This window comes from Artemia franciscana, chromosome 4, assembly GCF_032884065.1.
Source record: "Artemia franciscana chromosome 4, ASM3288406v1, whole genome shotgun sequence".
Classification (NCBI taxonomy): domain Eukaryota; kingdom Metazoa; phylum Arthropoda; class Branchiopoda; order Anostraca; family Artemiidae; genus Artemia; species Artemia franciscana.
Genome location: NC_088866.1, coordinates 31,070,632 through 31,092,561, shown reverse-complemented (window position 1 = coordinate 31,092,561; position 21,930 = coordinate 31,070,632). Strand labels below are relative to the sequence as shown.

General features: G+C 34.2%; 1 protein-coding gene across 2 annotated transcripts in view; it reads left to right on the top strand.

The window, feature by feature from the left end:
* LOC136026289 (phospholipid-transporting ATPase ABCA3-like) overlaps nt 1-21,930 on the top strand; it is a 138,448-nt gene that overhangs the window by 86,736 nt on the left and 29,782 nt on the right. For both annotated transcript variants that reach the window (XM_065702691.1, XM_065702690.1), the window contains exons 14-22: nt 358-568; nt 1,466-1,715; nt 3,102-3,184; nt 5,182-5,265; nt 8,109-8,317; nt 10,052-10,216; nt 15,757-15,993; nt 18,069-18,345; nt 21,635-21,760. In XM_065702691.1, coding sequence (XP_065558763.1) covers nt 358-568; nt 1,466-1,715; nt 3,102-3,184; nt 5,182-5,265; nt 8,109-8,317; nt 10,052-10,216; nt 15,757-15,993; nt 18,069-18,345; nt 21,635-21,760 — 1,642 coding nt within the window. The remainder of the gene's footprint in view (nt 1-357; nt 569-1,465; nt 1,716-3,101; nt 3,185-5,181; nt 5,266-8,108; nt 8,318-10,051; nt 10,217-15,756; nt 15,994-18,068; nt 18,346-21,634; nt 21,761-21,930) is intronic.

Sequence of the window (21,930 nt, the reverse complement as noted above, 5' to 3'; positions counted from 1 at the left end):
TCATACTGCGACGGGGCTGTTCTACACTGCCACACTAATATTCCCATTGGAAACGACCTAGTTAAGGCCTTATCTAGGAGGGAGTAGGGGGCTTGAACCCCCTCCCTAAATGTTTGTCCGATTTGAAAGAACGTAACAAAAATGCATATAAGCAAATAAATTTTATGGATTTTTAAAAGTTTTTTTGTTAATGCCCCCTCCCCCCTACGCAGAAAAAATTACACCCCAAACAAAAATTCTCGATAGGGCCCTGAGCTTAGTAAGCTTTTTTTCGAATTACCTCATAATTTTAAAGATATTAAATATGACCTTTAATTGTTGCAGCAATTTTTTTAATCATTCGTATTTTTCATATAGGTTGTTATGCTTGATGAACCAACATCTGGAATGGACCCTGCCGCAAGACGAGCCACATGGGATCTACTTCAAGAGGAGAAAGTTGGCCGCACAATCCTTCTAACTACTCATTTCATGGAAGAAGCAGATCTACTCGGAGATCGCATTGCTATTATGGCCGCTGGGCGGATCCAATGTGCTGGATCTTCCCTTTTCCTGAAGAAAAGATATGGTAAGAGTATTCATTTTTGTCATTGACTGGAAAAGATTGGTGGGCACTATTTCAAAGAGACTCAAGATTTGGATGGTTGAGGAGGGAGGAAAAAACTATAACTCGCAATTGTTTTGCTTTAGTACCTCATTTTGCTTAAATTGGAATTTTAAATAGGGATGGAACTCATTCCCAATTAAAGTTGTCACAGTCCCACCTTACAGTTATTTAACCCCATTTATTGTATTATCTTCTATAACAGAGAATGCTGTTTTTAAAATGTTGGATATCAGATATTTTAAATGCTAGACAAAGAGCTTGTCGGAAGACAGACATAAAAAATTCCAGGGTAAACCTTTGTGGGGACCAGAGAAATCTTTTTGCCCGTAGATTCATGTATGTGTATGTATTTATATAATATATACTGTACGTATTAAATAATATTTTATAGATTGGGTTTTATATAATACTGTATATTAATATTTCATAGATAGTATATATATAATTTAATCTCTCTAGGTATTTTTGCTTATGTTTAGGCTTCATGCATAAAAAAATACGTAAGAATCACGTTTGTTGTGGCAAAAACAACTAATTCTTCTTGCAAAATTGCATCTGAGAAATTGTTGCTCGTTGTCTAGTATCATATGATTTTTTACGGATTAGCTACTGGCTGGGTGCTATGGACACTTGCTAATAATGTAAAGTAAAATTATGTAATAATGAAGCAAGCAATGATGATAAAGTAACTGCATAAGTAAATAAAAAGTAATTGCAAGTAAATATCCAGTAATAAGTAACTATGTGATATAAATTAATAAATAACCATAATGTAACTATAATATAGAGTTACCAATAATAGTAATAAAAGTAATAATAATATATAGTACTATAAAGTAAAACTTCGTATATTTCTAGGTGCAGGATACCACTTAGTAGTTGTTAAAGACAAACAGTGTGATGTGTCCAAAATAACGGGCCTTATTCAACGTTATATTCCTGAAACAGAAATTGACCAAAATGTTGGCGCAGAGCTCTCCTATGTGTTGCCAAGTGACAAATCATCTAAGTTTTATCAGCTATTTACTGAAATAGAGAACTCTAAGGATGAACTTAGGATTTCCAGCTATGGAGCTTCGGTTACAACGATGGAGGAGGTTTTTATCAGGTAATTTTCTCGGCTCGTTCTATTGTTTTTATCTATGGATATACGGAGAAGGGGGATGGGGAAAATATTTTTCATCCCAAGATATGTTCAAGGATTTTTCAGATGTGGTAAAAATGGATAAACAACCCAAAATTTTAAGAGGATGAAAATTCTGAAAAATAAATTCTATGTTTCCATGTTGTTTCTACGTGGTCGTATTTTAGGCCTCCAGGATATGGTCCTCCAGCTGTGGTAAAAATGGATACGGTAAAGGACATAAATTCTATAGAGGGTGGAAATACTGAAAAACATGTTCTGTGTTTCCACCTGTTGTTTCTACGAGGCCGTATGTTTAGGCCTCGATGATCCCCCAGAAGTTGTAAATAAAAATGAATGCTTTGAATTGAAACAAATCAATTTTTATAGAGGATGGGAATTCTAAAAAATATCTTCTGTGTTTCCACATGTTGAATGTACGAGGCCGTGTTTTTAGGCCTTTGGGATATGGTTTGCCAGATGTGACAAAAAAAATAGATGTGCTAAATGACTAAAATATTATAGAGGGTGGAAACAGTGAAAAATGAGTTTTATGTTTCCACCTATTGTTTCTAGAAGGCCGTATTTTTAGGCCACGAGGATATGGTCTTCCAGCAGTTGTAAATAAAGATGAATATTTAAAAAAATCAATTTTTATAGAAGGTGGAAATTCTAAAAAAGAAGTTTGACGTTTTCACCTGTGGAATCTACGAGGCCCAAAGTTCAGTCCTCTAAGAGATAGTCCTCTAGCTGAAGTAAATAAAAATGGATGTTGAAACGAAAATGTATTCATTTTCGTCGAAACGAAAATGAATGTTAGTTGAAACGAATTTTATAGAGGGTGGATATACTTAAAAATAAGTTTTGTGTTTCCACCTATTGTTTGTACCTATTCTTAGATGTCCAGGTTACAGGTCCTTCAATATAGTTTTTCATAGTATTATTTTGATCTCAAAACTTTTAGTTTTTTTCTTAGGTCTGTGAATTTGATTGTTAAACAACACACCTTTTATAGAGCTTCAATATAGTTTTTCATAGTATTATTTTGATCTCAAAACTTTTAGTTTTTTTTTAGGTCTGTGAACTTTCAAGGTTATTGTGAACTTATATGTTAAACGACACACATTTTATAGAGCTTCAGTATAGTTTTTCATACTTTTTCTTTATTTTAATCTTAAAATTTTTAGTTCTTTTTTTTTTTTTAGGTCTGTGAACTTTTAAGATTATTGTCCATTGATTTTTATTAGATTTTAAATTTCCGTTTAATTCAGTTAACGTTTATGTTTTAAAACCTAATTTAATTATACCTTATATTTATAGTTTATCAGCATAATATACTTATAAAATAGTTTAAATGGATCTATTTTTCAGAGTTGGTGAAAAAGCCGAAGAGGCTGAGTTAGCAAAAGAAGCGAGTAATGGAATTTCAGAGATCAAATCCTCTTTTCACTCCAGTGAGTTTTTATTTACCCTAATTTCATATTTATTTGCGCAGAATTGAATGTTTTTTCTTTGTTTTTTTTTGTGTTTTTTTTTCTACCTCGTTTTTTTTCTTTGCGTGGAATTTTCTCTATTCTTTATTTTACATTTATTGTAGCATTTATCCAATGTGTCATTTTGGAACATGCATGTGTGCAGCAGGGAGGAGGAAATAAAATATTTACCAGAGCCTCTGTTTTAAATTTAAGGAGAATACGAAAAATCAGAAAATTTCAACCTGGAATATACTTTTTTCCTAGTATGAAACCCATACATGAAAATTTCCTAACTCACCATCCAGCCAGTGGCTTAAAAGACCATTTCGTTTGCGGTGATTGAAAAGGTAGGGTGTTACACAAATATTTTTAGAGGAAAAATATGAAAAACATGCCTCCTGGTTTATGGCCCTTTTCTTTAGACATCCAAGACACGGCTAAGATACCGTCATAACCATCTGGTCTTATGAAAGTTATACACTTTTTGATTTAAAACTAAGATCACTAATCCTTGTGCTATCACACCCCCAGAATGGGTGCCTATTCGCGAAAATATAGGGGGTGGCAAAATGTCTTTTTAAAATCTAGGGGGAGAAATTTTTAATTTTTGCATGAAAGTGTTAAGAAAAGGTATTTTTCAAAATCTCTGGAATGAGTAAAAATAAAATCTAGGAGGGCTAACCCTACCCCCCATTCGCACACCTGTGCCCACCCTATTTGCTCTACTCCCTAATTTTTAGGAATGATCCCCTTTTGTATCATTAAAGCGTTAACCCTTGCGCTCTGGGAACACAAACCTTTTGCATTTTAGAAGAAATTTTGGGTTTTAGAAGTACCGACATTTTTTTCTCTAAAAGCACAAAATTTTCTGCTACGGAGCCACTACTGTTTCTGCTGTAAAGGGACTGACCCTTGTGCTCCAAAGTGGCCAAGCTTTTACTCTACAAATGTATTACCTTTGTGCTATGGACACACTGAATCCTGCTCTAAAAGCATCAAAATCGGGTCCAATGAAAGCACTACCTTTTGTGCTATGAAAGTATTGATTATTTTTGCTTCGAAAGCACCAGCCTGGTGTTATTAAAGCAAAAACATACTTGTTATGGTCTAAAAGCACTGAACATTGTGCTTTGAAAAGGCCAAGATTTTGCTCTGCGAAAAGACCATCGTTTATACTATGAATTTACTGAACCCTCTGCTCTTAAAGCATCAAAACTGGGTGCAATGAAAGCACTACGTTTGTGTTATGAAAGTACTGACCGTTTGTGCTTCGAAAGCACCAATCCTTGTTCTCTGACAGCACTCAATCTTGTGCGTTGGGAACACCGACTTTTGTTATTAAAACAAAGGTCTATGCAAGAATATACCAACAAATCTGCTATGAAGCAACCAATCTTGTATGCTATATAAGTTTTAACCGTTTCCTAATCTTCAAAACCATCCTTAAGAAGCCCAAAATCTCGGAGTAATTTTAACTTCAATTTTTCTGAGTAATTTTATTTTAAATATCAATTTAAACTGGCTTAATCGTAAAATTAAGCCAGCTTTGTAGGTGGTGCTAACTGATACATTACCTTACATATTCATTATAGTAAAAAATATGTATATTATAAACGATTCATTCTTGGCGTTTGTGACGCATAGAGGATCCTTTGATGTTTCGTGAGAATTTATCCAAACGACAGGTCCCTTTTGTCGACGGTGCTATATGTCCAATAATAAAAACTAATCGTAATTGTAAACATAAATCACATACAGTTCTAAAAATGATCGGTTACAGTGGCTCAACACCTGGTCATGGAAAATGTATGCAATATTTGTATGGTAATCTCCCATAATTACCGAAATTTTTATTTGAATCACCTGTTTTTGAGACTGCATCTTCACTGCATCTTCCTTTTTGTGTTGCTGTTCATTTTAAGTTGTTGTTTTGCTAATTGTTTATTATTGTCTCACGCAATATTTTTGTGCACTAGATTACATTGATGAAGACTTTCCTTCGCTCGAGTATCATATGGATATTTGGGGCAAAAATGCTTCATATTCGATGACAAGGCTTGGTAAGTACATTCAATTGTTTTTTATCCTCAGTGTCTTGTTACCATATACTTCTCATATTTTTTAATTTCGTCATTTTTTTGCAATTCTTTACAGTGTTATTTTTTTCGCATCTTATTACCAAAGTTATGGAGTTAGTAAGTCTAGTCTGTTTTGTCTCACTGTAAATTCATGGTAATTTTTGGTTAGGCCGTATCCAGGATTTTTTTTGGGGGGAGGAGGGGAGGTAATTTTGTAAAGAAGGCATCCAAAATGTGTTTCATGCATTTTTATTAAGTTTTACGAGCCGTAGAAGTATTTTGTATTTGTATGTACAAATATTCTATTGTATTGTACAAATATTTTGCATATAAATGAATATTACGAAAGTAATAGTTTTCGTAAGTATACCCTGTTCCATCTCATGGTAAATTCAGTAAATTCACTGTAATATTCAGTAAATGAATATTTCTAAAGTTACAGTTTTAGTAAGTCTGCCTGTTCTATCTTATTAAATTCATTAAATTCGCGGTAATATTAAGTAAATAAATGTTGCCAAAGTTATTAGTTTTAGTAAGTCTTCCCTTTTCTGTATCATGGTAAATCCATATTCACTATAATATTCAGTAAATGAATATTTCTAATACGATCACCACTAAAAAAAAAAAAAAAAAAAAAAAAAAAAAAAAAAAAAAAAAAAAAAAAAAAAAAAAAAAAAAAAAAACGTATCCGTGATGTGTCTTGTGGCAAAAAAAATACAAAATTACATATTTTTGTAGATAGGAACTTGAAGCTTCTAGTGTAGCGCTAAATCTGATGGCATGATATTCGTTAAGATTCTATGACTTTTAGGGGGTGTTTACCCTATTTTCTAAAATAAGGCAAATTTTCTCAGGCCCGTAACTTTTGATGGGTATGACTAAACTTAATGAAATTTACATATTTAACATCAGCATAAAAATCAAAGTCTTTTGTGATGTATCTACTAGTATCAAAATCCTGTTTTTTTACGGATTAATGCGATTCCTTTGATGTAACTATTGGCATCAAAATTCCGTGTTTAGAGTTTCGGTTATTGTTGAGCCTTATTGCAGTTCGTTACCACTAATTGTTTGATATAAATAAAAGGTTACTACTATGCTCAACAATGGCAAGGAAAGAGATCAAGTGAGAATATATAATTTCAATCTATTCACTTGTAATTCAACTTCATTTAAATCAACTCAAATCAAAATTGCTGCATTTCAGCCCCCCTCCATTTCAGCCCCCCTGCATCCTAGCCTTTTTCTATCTTTATTTTTCATGCTCCTTTGTTTTTTTAGAACAAAGAAATCTAGAAATTATTGTGAGTATACACTTTTGATCGTATTCAAAGGCTAAAATTCAAACTATCTTTTTATTCTTTGAAATGTTTTTTTGGAGGTATTTATCTTTATTCCTCTTAGAGCTTTTTTAATTTTTATACCAGCAAATTTGACTTTGGATTAAAACTATTAAGACCCTTTTCACATCATTAACTAATCTTTATGGCCAATCTTTAAGTCTAAAAGGATAATTCCTCAGTGACCCTGTAGATATTGTGGAATCTCTCCGGACAGAATCCGTTATTCTTGCTAATGGGGAGACTTAGAAAGCTGGCTGCTCCCTCCCCTCGTGATAGTTTTATCATTTGAAGGATATTATTTCAATATCCGTATCTAGAGCAAAAATAATTGTATATAAAATAAAGGAATTACTAATTAAAGTTAACTGTAATATGGTAGAAAAATAAGTAACTTTTCAATTAAAGTATAAAATAGCTTCTTCGCATCTAGTTGAGGGCTAGACTTTGAAAAAAGTCTATTCTCTTTCCTGGCTTACTAAGCTATGTTGACTAAAATGGATAATTTTATAGGTGCTTTTAGGAGAATATTAAACGCTACAAAAATAAATAAGAAAGTGATCAGGAATACCTGTAATAAAATCTATCTCATTAAATGACCTAATTAATTTTTTGTCAAAAATGCTAATAAATTTTTTTCTAAAAATTGGCATATTACTGTTTTCCGGTATGAAAAAAACGATTTAGATAGGTCAAGACTTGGAAAAATTCGTTTTACCTCTTCATGTATCTCTTAATATTCTTCATAAATTATTACAGCTGAATATTCTTCATAAATTATTACTCACCGAAATTACAGCTGAAAATTGAAAGTCTTGAGCATAAGTAAGAGGAATTTCAAAAAGCAGCTTTTGTTGACAAATCAGCTGGTTTCAGATTTTTGGAAACAGTCGTTCCCGTCTAATAGCTGCGAAGTGACCCAAAATATCATAGTAATAATTTGCAGACTAGGGGACCGAACTTTGCCCGCTGACTATTAATTGGAAAAGGATAATTGTTCGTTTCCCTGGTCTGAGAGGAGGATCTAGATCTAGATAGGTCACGACTTTAGAAGCAATCGTTTGGGGCATTCAATAGTTTTTCTAATGACGTCCCAAATACCCAGACGTCCAATACTCGAATGATTTTTCTTTCTACACCAAATAAAATAAAATGAAATTATAGTTGTTTTGCAAAAGAAATTAAGAAAACAACTGTCCTTCTTATTCACCGAGCGAAGCTAGGTCCCCTAGTGCTATAAAAAATGTCACTTCGCTGAACAACTTGTTCTATTTTAATTAAGGCTGATCCTTAGAAAAAGACTCCTCTTTGCTGATTACAGCTCTAGCTATACTAGTTATGATGTTAATCTTTTCATGCCAGCCTCTTAGGCCAAAACTAATAATAACACCAATGAATAAATAATATATAATTAATATCTAGAATATGTTTGAAAAATAAGCTCTTCAGATGAAGGAGAAGAATAAAACTTGCTCTATTTTTTAGTTGATGATGAGACTTTGAAAACAGGCTGCTCCCTTCGCTGGCAACAGTTCTACGCTATGCTGGTTAAAAAGACTCTTTTTACATTTCGAAATTGGATGCTTTTTGCTGCTCAACTAGTGATTCCTATTGTGTTCCTTATCGTGTGCTTGATTGTAGTTCAAACAATTCCTGGAATTGAAGATTCAAAACCCTTGACTGCTACTCTTGAGGTAAGTCCCAATCATGATTGCCCAATTATGGGTAGCCCAATGCCTTAAAACGCTGGCAAGTGAGGAGGAATCGGTATTTGAAGCTGATTGAGGAATGATGACTATTATTCAGTTATTGTTAATGACAGAAATTCAGCCGCAGTGAACAGGTCCTTTATAAAACAACTTAATTTAGGCTTAAAATAGAAAATTTGTATGAGTTTCTCGATTATTTGGGCCCCTGCTTGTTCCCCATGGTCTATTTTTGGCCCCACTGGGCGTATATACGAATCCGGTCATTATAGATTATAGGCTGTGGATTATAGGCAGGTGAACAGAATAAAATCCATGCTAGCAAAGAGAATAGTCACAGATTAAGAAAAAAGGAATTAACCTTTTCAAAAGAGCATCAACCTGACTGCGATCCTGCCCCCTCTATTCCTGACTGCATGCTTCCCTGACTATCTACGTTAAAATTTCTTCTTTAAAACATTTTGCATTCAAGTTAGTCATTTAAGGTCATTTTAATTGTCAATAAGGTCATTAAAGTCATTTCTAAAATCAAAGTCATTTCTACAATTAAAGTCATTTTAGGTCAGAAGCACCCCACCCCCACCGTTGCATTCTCTCTTGGATAGCCACATTAATGTTTCTGCTGCCTTGGAACTTTCATTCACGTTAATGTCCACGCTAATAAAGGTTTCGGGCTTATAAATCAATACTAATTTACTTGTTTGATTTAGACTAACAGATAAGAGTCTCTAAGGGAGGGGCATAGCTCCAGAATTTCTATTGGGTAGGGGGGGGGATGAAGAAGCGTCCATTTCCGGATAGTCAAGGGGCATGGGTTATATGATAATTTTTTACTCCAAATTATTGGAGAGGGTTAACTGCCCCCTTCCCCCTCTCATGGAATGACGCCCCTGCTCTAAGGTGTATAATTCAACTGTTATTATGTCAAATATTGATGACATATTGAAGCTAAAAGATGTCAAGTATCCGCATCTTTGGAGCTGTTTATAGTTTTGATCTTTTGACTGTTTTTGATCTTTGACTCTTTTGATTGTTTTTGATCTTTGACTGTTTATTGTTTGGGATTTGATGCTTTATTGATTTGATGTAGAGATTAAATTAAAATTAAACTCAAATCAAATTCAAGATTTATTTGTGTAAAATAAGCAATTAGTCAAATTTCGGCCCGCTGATACAATTTAAAAGGAAAGTTAGTCTAAAAGACATTTGCTTGGCACCACAACTTCAATGGATGTTGATTCTTTTTTCTAAATTATCTATGAATTAATTAGGCAGTTTTATTTAAATATTCATTTATCAGTATTTGACCAATTGTGAAGTTAATCTATCCATTGTGGAAGTTGGACGTATAAATTTTTTGCTAACCATATGTTGTTGTTAATGTTATAGCTACGATTAACTTTAAAAATAGTAACAGTGTTATTAATAATGCTAAAAATAAAATATTACTATTATTTTAACAATTATATTATCATAATAACAGTGTTAATATACTAGTATAGTTTAATTTTACAGCGTAATTCATAAAATAATATAATACAATCAGTAATTTCATCTAATTTGAATAATTTTAGCACACTAAATATTATATTACTATAATAACAATGTTACTGTTAATGACAATAGTAAGAACAATAGTTTTTGATAAAAAATAATATATGTTAATGTTACTGTATATTATTTTGTACTAATCAAATTGCTAATTATGTATTATATTTTCAGAATTACATAGGTACAACAACAACTGTTGAGATCAATTCAACGAGCGATCCAGTAACCGCTGCGTTGTATTCTTCGTATATCAATAGTCCTGATTTCTCTGACCCTCACAAGCTGATCTTTGTCAATGCAAGAAACTCATCAGTTGAACGTTTCTATGTCAAAAAGGTATGTAAATGTATTCACTTCTTGCATGTTTATTTCGATAAATAAGTTCAAAGACCGCACTGACCCAAAATAATCTAAAAAAAAAAATCTGGACAAATCAACATGGAAAAACTTCAGCTAAAACCATAAAATATTTCAGATGAGAATTCTGTTAGGCCATCCTTAGTCCAAAGACAAAAAAAAATTACACAAAAAAAAAACTAAACAGAAGAAAATCAAACAGTTCGTGGTAACGAACTGTAGTAAGGAGCGACCCGGCTCAATAGTAACCAAAACTCTAAAAAATTGAATTTCGATATCAATAGCTACATCAAAAGAATCGCATTTTAATGCTGATTTTAAATATATAACTTTCATCAAGTTTAGTCTTACCTATAAAAAGTTACGAGCCTGAGAAAATTTGCCTTATTTAGGAAAATAGGGAGAAACACCCCCTAAAAGTCGTAGGATCTTAACGAAAATGACACCATCAGATTCAGCGTATCATAGAACCCTACTGTAGAAGTTTCAAGCTCCTATCTACAAAAATGTGGAATTTTGTATTTTTTGCCAAAAAATTTTGTTTTTTTGTTTTTTTGTTTGTTTTTTTTTTTCCTCAGGGGTCATCGTATCGACCAAGTGGTCCTAGAATGTCTCAAGAGGGCTCAATCTAACGGAAATGATAAGTTCTAGTGCCCTTTTTAAGTGACCAAAAAATTGGAGGGCATCTAGGCCCCCTCCCGCGCTCATTTTTTCTCAAAGTCAACACATCAAAATTTTGAGATAGCCATTTTGTTCAGCATAGTCAAAAACCATAATAACTATGTCTTTGGGGATGTCTTACTCCCCCACAATTCCCTGGGGGAGGGGCTGCAAGTTACAAACTTTGACCAGTGTTTACATATAGTAATGGTTATTGGGAAGTGTACAGACGTTTTCAGGGGGATTTTATTTTGTTTGGGGGTGGGGCTGAGGAGAGGGGGCTATGTTGGAGGATCTTTCCTTGGAGGAATCTGTCATGGGGGATGAAAAATTCAATGAAAAGGGCGCAGGATTCTCTAGCATTACTATAAGAAAACAATGAAAAATAAACATGAAAACTTTTTTTTTCAAATGAAAGGAAGAAGTAGCATTGAAACTTAAAACGAACAGAGATTATTACGCATATGAGGGGTTCTAAAAATACTTTAGCATAAAGAGCGAGGTATTTAGGAGGAGATAAATACCTTGCTCTTTATGCTAAAGTATTTTTAGTAATTTCAACTATTTATTCTACGGCCTTTCTGATTCAGGGGTCATTCTTAAGGAATTGGGAGAAAAGTTAAGATTTAGTGTAAAGAGCGAGGTATTAACGAGGGTACAAACCCCCTCGTATACATAATAAAAATATAAGGTTATGAAAGTTTGTTACGTAAGTTAATTCTTAAGTTACGTATATTTTTTACTAATAAAAGCGTTCGTTAAAAATTAAAAGTTCTAGTAGCCTTTTTAAGTAACCGAAAAATTGGAGGGCAACTAGGCCTCCTTCTCCACCCCTTATTTCTCAAAATGGTCCTATCAAAACTAAGAGAAAGCCATTTAGCCAAAAAAGAATTAATATACAAATTTCATTTTAATAATTTATGCGCGGAGAGCCAAAACCAAACATGCATTAATTCAAAATGTTCAGAAATTAAATAAAAAAAAAACTGATTTTTTTAGCTGAAAGTAAGGAGCGACATTAAAACTTAAAACGAACAGAAATTACTCCGTATATGAAATGGGTTGTCCCCTCTGCAATCCCTCGCTCTTTACGCTAAAGTTTGACTCTTTGCCACAATTCTACTTTTTAAAACAATTAAAAGCTTTAGCGTAAAGAGCGAGGGATTGCGGAGGGGACAACCCATTTCATATACGGAGTAATTTCTGTTCGTTTTAAGTTTTAATGTCGCTCCTTACTTTCAGCTAAAAAAATCAGTTTTTTTTATTTAATAATTAAAAGAGCCACCTATTCGCAATAACTGAAATAGGTAGCAAAAAAGCACTGGACGACATTCACATTCTAATATATTTATCAAACAGTTCGTGGTAACGAACTGTAGTAAGGAGCGACCCGGCTCAATAGTAACCAAAACTCTAAAAAATGGAATTTTGATACCAATAGCTACATCAAAAGAATCGCATTTTAATGCTGGTTTTAAATATATAAGTTTCATCAAGTTTAGTCTTACCCATCAAAAGTTACGAGCCTGAGAAAATTTGCGTTATTTTAGAAAATAGGGGGAAACGCCCCCTAAAAGTCATAGAATCTTAACGAAAATCACACCATCAGATTCAGCGTATCAGAGAACCCTACTGTAGAAGTTTCGAGCTCCTATCTACAAAAATGTGGAATTTTGCATTTTTTGCCAGAAGGCAGATCACGGATGCGTGTTTATTTGTTTTTTTTTTTTTTGTTTTTTTGTTTTTTTTTTTTTTTCCCCAGGGGTGATCGTATCGACCCAGTTGTCCTAGAATGTTGCAAGAGGGCTCATTCTAACGGAAATGAAAAGTTCTAGTGCCCTTTTTAAGTGACCAAAAAAATTGGAGGGCACCTAGGCCCCCTCCCACGCTAATTATTTTCCCAAAGTCAACGGATCAAAATTCTGAGATAGCCATTTTATTCAGCGTAGTCGAAAAACCTTATAACTATGTCTTTGGGGACGACTTACTCCCCCACAGTCCCCGTGGGAGGGGCAACAAGTTACAAACTTTGACCTGTGCTTACATATAGTAATGGTTATTGGGAAGTATACAGGCGTTTTCAGGAGGATTTTTTTGGTTTTTGGGAGGGGTTGAGAAGAGGGGGATATGCTGGGGGAACTTTCCTTCGAGAATTTGTAATGGGAGAAGAAAATTTCCATGAAGGGAGAGCAGGATTTACTAGCATTATTTAAAAAAAAAACAATTAAAAAATAAAAGTGAAAAAGCTTTTTCAGCTGGAAGTAAGGAACAGCAATAAAACTTAAAACAAACAGAAATTATTACCCATATGAGGGGCTCACCTCCTTCTAATACCTCGCTCTTTACGCTAAAGTATTTTCGGTAATTTCAACTACTTATTCTACGGCTTTTGTGATTCAGGGGGTCATTCTTAATGAATTGGGATAAAATTTAAGCTTTAGTGTAAAGAGCGAGGTACTGACGATGGGGCGAATCCCCTCATATATGTAATAAAAACATGAGAATACAAAAGTTCTTTACGTAAGCTAATTTATAAGTTACGTAAATCTTTTACCAATAAAAAGATTCGTAAAAAATTAAAAGTTCTAGTTGCCTTTTTAATTAACCAAAAAATCGGGGGGCAACTAGGCTTCGTCCCCCGCTCTTTTTTTCTCAAAATGATTCGATCAAAATTATGAGAAAGCCATTGAGCCAAAAAAAAAAAATATGCAAATTTCGTTTTGATTATTCCTCTGCGGAGAGCCAAAATCAAAACATGCATTGATTCAAAAACGTTCAGAAATTAAATAAAAAAAAACAAGTTTTTTCAACTGAAAGTAAGGAGTGACATCAAAACTTAAAACGCACAGAAATTACTTCGTATATGAAAGAGGCTGCTTCCTCATCAACGCCCCGCTCTTTACGCTAAAGTTTTTTACTGTTTTAGAAAGAAGAATTGAGAGAAAGAGTCAAACTTTAGCGTAAAGAGCGGGGCGTTGATGAGGAAGCAGCCTCTTTCATATACGAAGTAATTTCTGTGCGTTTTAAGTTTTGATGTCACTCCTTACTTTCAGTTGAAAAAACTTGTTTTTTTTATTTAATGTTGCTAAATAACCTAAAGGATAACACTGGCTAAACATGACCAAGGGAAAAAAAAACTTCAGCGATAACCTGAAAATAATTCGGATATATTTTCGAAAACTTCTGTTCACCCATTCCTGATGTAAAGAGAAGAAGGAAGAATAGAATACGCAAAACTAAATAAAACATAAAGTAATAATAAAGAGCCAATTAATCTCACTAACTGAAAAAGCTTACAAAAAGGCGCCACAAAACATTCATGTTCTAATATATTGATATTGTTAAATAAGTTTCTGAACAACACTGGCTAAACATGACCTAAGAAAAAAGCCACTGAATAAATCAACGAGGAAAAATTTAAGCCAAAGTTAGAAAATAATACAGATATTTTGGCCAAGATTTCTGTTCAGCTATCCTTAGTAAAGAGAAAAAAAAATAGAGACCAAAATTAAATAGAACGACGACCCTAAAGAAATTGATAATAAAAGAGCAGCCTATCCATACCTACTGCAAAAAGAAGATTCAGAAATAAGCCTGGAAGTTAAATAAAAAACAAGTATTTAGCCGTAAACTTAGTTTGAGTTGGATAAAGAAGTGTCACTTCTCTGCAAAATATGTTTTTTACGAAAGATTTTTTGATTTTTGATTTTGTTTCCTAATCGTAATGAAATTGCTTATTATAAAATGAGACATAACCCTTTGTTAGCGAAAGATTTATAGTCTTTGTTTATTTCAGCGAAATTACCACAAAACCATAAGAAAACGAAAAAATAAAATAATATGTTGCATGTTCAAGAGTCGGTAAACCTGACAATCTATTTATATGCACAGACAATAGGACAGCCAAGAATGTTGTATATTCGCAAGTTTTACGTAGTTAAAAATATATTTATATCTATCTATATTCACAGGTGGGACACAGGGACACAACTACAATGGCGCGTAACGACTTACGCGCGCTTGGGGGCTTGGGGGGGATGCGAAGCGCCCCCAACAACTAGGTGTTGGGGTGGCGCGAAGTGCCACCCCAACAGCTAGTATATATATATATATATATATATATATATATATATATATATATATATATATATAATAGATAGCCCGACATCTTTTGGAATATTTATGTTATGATTTATTAAATCCCCCCGGAGGTCCATGTGTCTGGATCAAATTGGATTTGTATATTGGTAATGTTTGTTGCACATGGCCCTTCGCTTTGGCTTGTTTTACAGTGAATAATGAGTGACGGGCGGTAGTTCGTCAATTTTTTTTCTTAGTGTGCGTGTGTTCTTTACTATTTTCTTGTTTTACCCTTTTTGTCTCATATTCCCTGGCATAATGCCTCGCTAGGAGGTGGGAAATGAGGATGTATTTATGATTATAATGTTTCTTCTTCTTCTTTTTCTTGTTTGATTATTTGGAGATCCTAATACATAAGCTTCATTCAACATTCGGCAGCTGAGATTGAACTCCGGAACCCGTATTTTCAAGTAGAAATCAATCCCAGTGTACTGGCACAGGGCTGTATAAATTTATTGCTAAATATGTCTATCTATTTAAGGTATTTATACGAGCGAGCCTCTTGTCACGTGCATTTGAACTGTTTTTGTGAGTCCAGATACCCTTGGATGACTTTCAACAGCCTCACCATATATCTTTACCTTGTCTTTTTTTATTTAATCGTTTTTATTGAAAGACGATTGCTTTATATGAGTGTAAACAAGTCAGATAAATGTTTAGCTGATTTTTTGCTTTTGCTTAAAAAATAATAAGACCCAAACTAACGTAACCCTTTTCAGGCTGAAGAAGACGTATCGTCTGTGAACATGCATTATGTTGTCGGAGCGTCGTTTCATGAAAAACGTCGACCCAAAGGAAAAAGAGTGATTACTGGCTGGTTCAACAATCAAGCTTTTCATACCCCTGCTTTATCCTTGAATTTGATTCACAATGCCCTGTTGAGATATTATAGCCTTGTACCAGAATACAAGATAACAGTAATTAACCATCCTTTGCCTTATGATGATATCAGTAAGGTGAGCTATTGATTTATACTTTATTTACATTCTATTATTTTATTATTGTTTCATGTTAGTTTGCCTATTATTAATTTCTTTATATTGTATAGATTTCATTATATTTATCAGACTATATTATTCCTTTACTTCCTGGCATAGTGCCATGTGGCGCATTATGGAGCTGCTTTTTTTAATTTAAATGAATCATTTAAATTAAGAAATACTAGTAAATACAGGTGAAGGAGGGAATTTCAGATAATAAAAGGGATTGTACTTTTTTCATGCACGTATTGAGCAGATCAAACCATTCCATTCATAAAGAAAGTCTCATCCCTGAACTTAATGGTGAAAATTAGCCTTCAGCAATTTCTGTGGAAAACATGCGTTACTATACAATCTTAACTCTTTAGTCCTCATGCGTCAACACCTTACTAATATTTAATTTTTCACATTCTACAGAATATTTTTTATACTAAGTTCTTGCGTTGACCCTGCAGTGTGATGCTGCAGTTGAGTTTGAACTCTGGGTTCCGTATACCGAGTGTAGGTCAAACTCACTTGAATCAAAAATGGAATAGTTGTGGGCAAGTCAAGTCATGACTAATTGTAGAAAAAGCCTAGATTTTTTTGCCCATCCAAGGGTTTAAAAAACACTTTTTTTATATATATGTTCGTTTCTAAAAAATTAAAATCAACGAAATTGCCGCCACTCGTAGATTTTGAAGAATTTGTTTTACCCGCCATGTAACATTTTTGTGAATCCGTGCCCATAACTATATGCTATCATCTATCATGTATTTTCGAGTTGTCTTATGATATGAGGCTATACGCTACACTATAGTTATTGCTTTAAAAGCAAGTCCAGTATGATAAGCAAGCGGAAGGCAGATAACTGCCGTAAACTAGTCCGCAACGGTCTTCCAGGCTTTAATACAGTTAGCTAAGAGACTGGAGCAATTATAGTACAAGTAGGGGTAAATATAAACAAGATTCCATAACTAAGGTAGGGACAATGGGGTATAGTAATCGATGCGTTTTTTATTGTTCTTTTCAAATATAATGATTTTTTTTTACTAGCAAATCAAATTCAAAGCCCTTTAGTGCACCCTATAGTGACAATTAATGCCTTGTTTTTGGTACAAGGAATGGGTTAAGAAAAGCGGTTAAAAACATACTACACGATTATAAATCAATTATTTCCAAGTCATTCTTTTGAAATGATTAATAAACATGATCAAATTAAATAGACTTTACAGTTAATAAATCTTTTAATACCGCCATTTTGGTCGATGTTCAACGATAATTCGTTTTCTTGTGAGTTTTTCATGCGTCCAACCATTAGACCTATATCTGACTGTAAAAGAATTTCAGATGTGTTGAATATTGAATAATGTTTGAAAATTATTGAATTCTGTTGTTTAAGTGTTTTTTTTTTTTTTAGTTTTGTGTAAACCCATATCCAAGGGGAATATGTGGGACCATAAGGGGGATGAGGTGTGTTTGCGAGTGACAGTTATCTTATTTGGAAAGAGCATGAAAAGGCATTCGGTCCCCTCCCCCTTTTTCTATATGTTAATGATACTTGACGGCTATGACCTTTAACTAGTCATTTTTCAGTCAACAAAGAGAATTGGCTAAAGGGTCTGATTATCAAAAGAATGTTGTTCAGACTGAAGGCTAAAAACTGACCATTTAAACTATGTCAATAATTTCGGCTATTTTTCATGTCTGAAATTACTTAAGGTTTTGAGTTTTTTTTTGGTTTTTGCCCCTTTCACCTCTCTGCTTTGTTTATGCTGCTGGTAAATTAAGACCATAACTGAGTCACAAATCTCGTGTTTTTGTATACTAGATTGGAGCTTTATTTTATTCATATATAGTCAACAAAAAATAGAGAATAATAACAGTACATTCAACATCATACACCCCCGCAAGGCTCAATGGCTAGGAGAAGAGGGAGCAAGACGAAAAGCATAAATGAACAAAACTAAAAAAAGGAAAAAGCAAAAAGGAGAAAAAAGAAAACACCAAACATAAAGTAAACACTAAAAAGGAAATGCAGTGATGTCTAAGAACCCATCTTTTTCTTTTAGCTAAATCGAGATACATCTGGAAGCAGTCTTGGATTTCAAGTTGGTTTCAACGTATCTTTTGGGATGTCCTTCTTAACAGCCAGTTTTGTATTGTTCCTAGTGAAAGAAAAAATAACAAAAGCGAAGCATTTACAGTTCGTATCAGGAGTAAACTCTCTAATCTACTGGTCAGCCAGCTTTCTATGGGATTTTGTCAACTATTTGATACCATGTGTCGGCATTCTGTTAACCTTTTTAGTTTTCCAAGAAGAGGGATACATAAGTGCTGAACAACAAGGTGATGCTTTTATATATTGTATAACGCTTAATCACTTTTGAGGTTCTATTGGAAACTTAGCTTCCAGTACTGAAAACTTTAAAAATTGGAATCTGGCGTTAGTGTTGAGAAGAAAAAAACATTTCCATCTATCATTTGGCGAATTTTTATTACCCAGTAATGCTCCAAACTTTTCTGCATGTAGTATCCAGGATTTTCGGGGCACAAATTTCGGGGTTGGGGGTTCGAGCCGTGTAGCCCCATAAACCCCGTTACTAAATTGAAGTCAGTTAAGCTTCTCTTCTCAAAACTTAACTGGGTAAAGAGAATAACCAACAATGAGCGTAGAAAATATTCAGCTGTTTTTTTCGTTTCTTTTTTTTTCTCGAGAGAGAGAACGGTTTATTAAACAACTTTCGTAGCTCTTGGCTAATTTGCATTTGCAAAAACATTGAAAACAGAAATTATGCACTGTTAAATATAGACGTAAAAAAGGCGCAAATGAATTATAATATCGATTTGTCCGTGTACGTATAGGAATCAGTTTGGACTTCTGTCTGGTTCTGCTGTCAGGCGGGTAAGATGTCTCGATGGGCTGCGTCTAATAGCAATGCTTTTCCAAACCTCATGATGAGATCACACAATCTTTGTTCTAGGCACTGAATGTTTAGTGTATATTATATATTGAACTTTGATGATAGAAGACGAACACATTCTGCATTTTTATACTATTTTTGTTTGTTTAACCATGTCGGGGTTGAAAATTTATCGACCAAAGTGTCATATGTAACAAGATGAACATATATAAACTTTTCTGAAGTCTAAGATGAACTAACTAGAGAACGTATATACACAAAAAACGTCAACACGCCTCCTTCACCAATCAGTGTTGACGCAGACAATCAAACCAATGGACTTCCAAAATTGGTTTTACAGTATCCATAAATTAAAATCAGTGGGGAAGAATTCAGACGGTTCGTACGATGACTCAGAGTGTATGAATGATAAGCCAACGTGTTTTTTTTTGTCATACTTTAGGTTGAACAAATGGTAAATTCGAAGTGAAATTGAGAAAATTGAAAATGAGATAATTTATTGAGTTGATGAAATTTCTTCATACAAACATATATAAAAGAAGCGGGAAATTCACCTGATAACTAAGACGAGGGACCCAACAGAAGACTTTTCTCTTTTAATTCTTTTTTGAAAACGCTTGGTATTTTGCATCTATGAGGTAAAATATTATAGCTGTTTACGAGGACAGCGAGTACTGCAACAAGAAACCCGAAGGCCAAACCCGATACTTTCGAATTCTATCTGGCGTCAAACAAGGTTGTGTACTGTCGCCGTTACTTTGTCTTTCGTCATCGACTTTGTTCTCCGCAACTCCGCGATTGATGGTACCAAACTTTCCGCTTAAGTGACAGTTGGTGGACCTGAACTTTGCAGATGACATTACAATGCTACAGTCGTGAAAGCAATGTCTGCAAGAACTTCAAAACAGGGTCAGCGAAAATGAAAGTCAACTTGGCCTAAGAATAAATTCGAGCAGATCCAAAACAATGGCGACTACTGATTCCCCACTTCATATCATATGTAGAAATGAGGAAATCGAACAGGTTGGGAAATTCAAATACCTTGGAAGCATAGTGGAGAATATGGAATCAGCATTCAAAGAAATAAATGACCAGAATAGGTCAGGGGAACGCCGTCTTCAATGGGCTCAAGCGCATATGGAAGTAAAAAAATTACTCGACCCGGCTTAAGTTACGCCTATTCAACAGCAACGTCATCCCGGTCCTCCTTTACGCAGCCGAAACATGGAGTTTGAACCAGCAACAGGAAAAGAGAATCCAAGCATTCGAGAATAATTGTCTTCGAAGAATTCAAAATATTCGTTGGTCACACAGAACCACAAATGAAAAAGTCCGCAAACTTTCCAACCAGCCTCTAGTGACATATATCATTAGGACTCAGAGGTGGAGATACTTGGCCTATGTTCTCCTAATGAAGGACATTCAGATCCCAAAAGCCACTTGACATTGGCACCCAAACGGAAGGGGAAGACCTCGGAACACTTTGTGTCAAACATACCAGTCTGATCTCCGCAGTATCAATGCATCTCTGCAACCCGATTGGGAAGAGATATACGCAGCTGCCCAATTCAGAAAGGATTGGCGAAGTCTCGTGGATGCCCTAGGTACCTCCGGCGGTACAGGCGGATCTAAGGTAATGAGGTAAATTGCAGTTTTGGCTACAGAGGATATTTAAACTAACCAAACTTCTCCAACGACAAACACTAAATACCATCTAGGGCTCAGCTTGGCTTTAACGCTGACTTTAAGCCTTTCTAATGTCCCCGGGCGCCTTTGTGCTGCAGAGCTCTCAATAGTAGTTGCTTGACTGCTTTTAGTGAATTAAGCCTTTTTGTGTCCTTGATTTGTTATATTGCTGCTTCTTTGGCCTTTAGTCTTTCTGTTTGTTTTCAGTATAGCCATTCAGGCCTGCTTGAGTTTAATCTCTCTAGCATCCCGTACCTCTGGTAATAGCCATTGGTGCATATGAGGAAGGGACTATGATTTTTTTTAGAGTGGGGGGCCTAAAACATTAAATAGTGCATTTTAGTCTACAATATTTACCGGAGAGTACTTACGACCAATAATTTTTGTTGAAATCAGTCTCTCAAACTAGATACATTTCAGTGAGTGGTACCGCTTGTTTCTTTTTCGAAGGGTGGGGGCATCTGGATAGCCTTTTGGGGGCATTGTGTAAAGAATATGTTTTATTTGATTTGATTATTAATCTAATTTTAGGCGATGGGGATATGTCATGTCACTGGATGGGGTCTACTGTTAACAATATCTTCATTATTAAAAACAAAACGCGCATTTAAAAAAAAGGTGTTTGGGAGTAAAAAATACGTAAATGAGCTAGATTGATATTCTGTTTTATTCAAGTCCTTGATTCTAGTCCTTGTAGTAGTAGCCTTAACACCCTTACTCTCAGCAGTAGTAATCGTCGCAGTAGCAGTAGCATTATGCACATTATGTCCTGAAAGTTTCAACACAACGCCCTAAGCCGTTCCTTAGATATTATTGATGTGTCCTTTGACAACCTGCGTGCACATAGTGTGTTGACCTTTTTGTTGGAGGACTTAACCTTTTATAGACGCGGTGTCAAACATATCGCCTATTCCCAATAGCAAAACCAATATGTAAACGATGGGGAACTTGCATAGCTTACAATCCTTGCCTGAAGGGGCTGATTCAATCATTGATGAATATTACTAATGTTTTCCTTTTTGTTTCAGGTCGATTTGTCATCGTTTTCTTGTTGTTTGGCTGGGCCATGCTCCCTCTCATCTACCTTCTTTCATTTCTATTTACAATCCCTTCAACTGGTTTCACACGGATCACAATGTTCAACCTTTTTACAGGTAAATGTCTTTTTATTCTTGAAATTTATTTTTATAATTTTTATTGTTATTTAATTATTACTTATTTATTTATTGTCATTTATTTATTTTTTATAACTATTTTCTAGGCCTATTATCTTTATTTTTTTATTTTTTTTTTTAAATTGAAAAATCAAAATGCTGCAAAATGG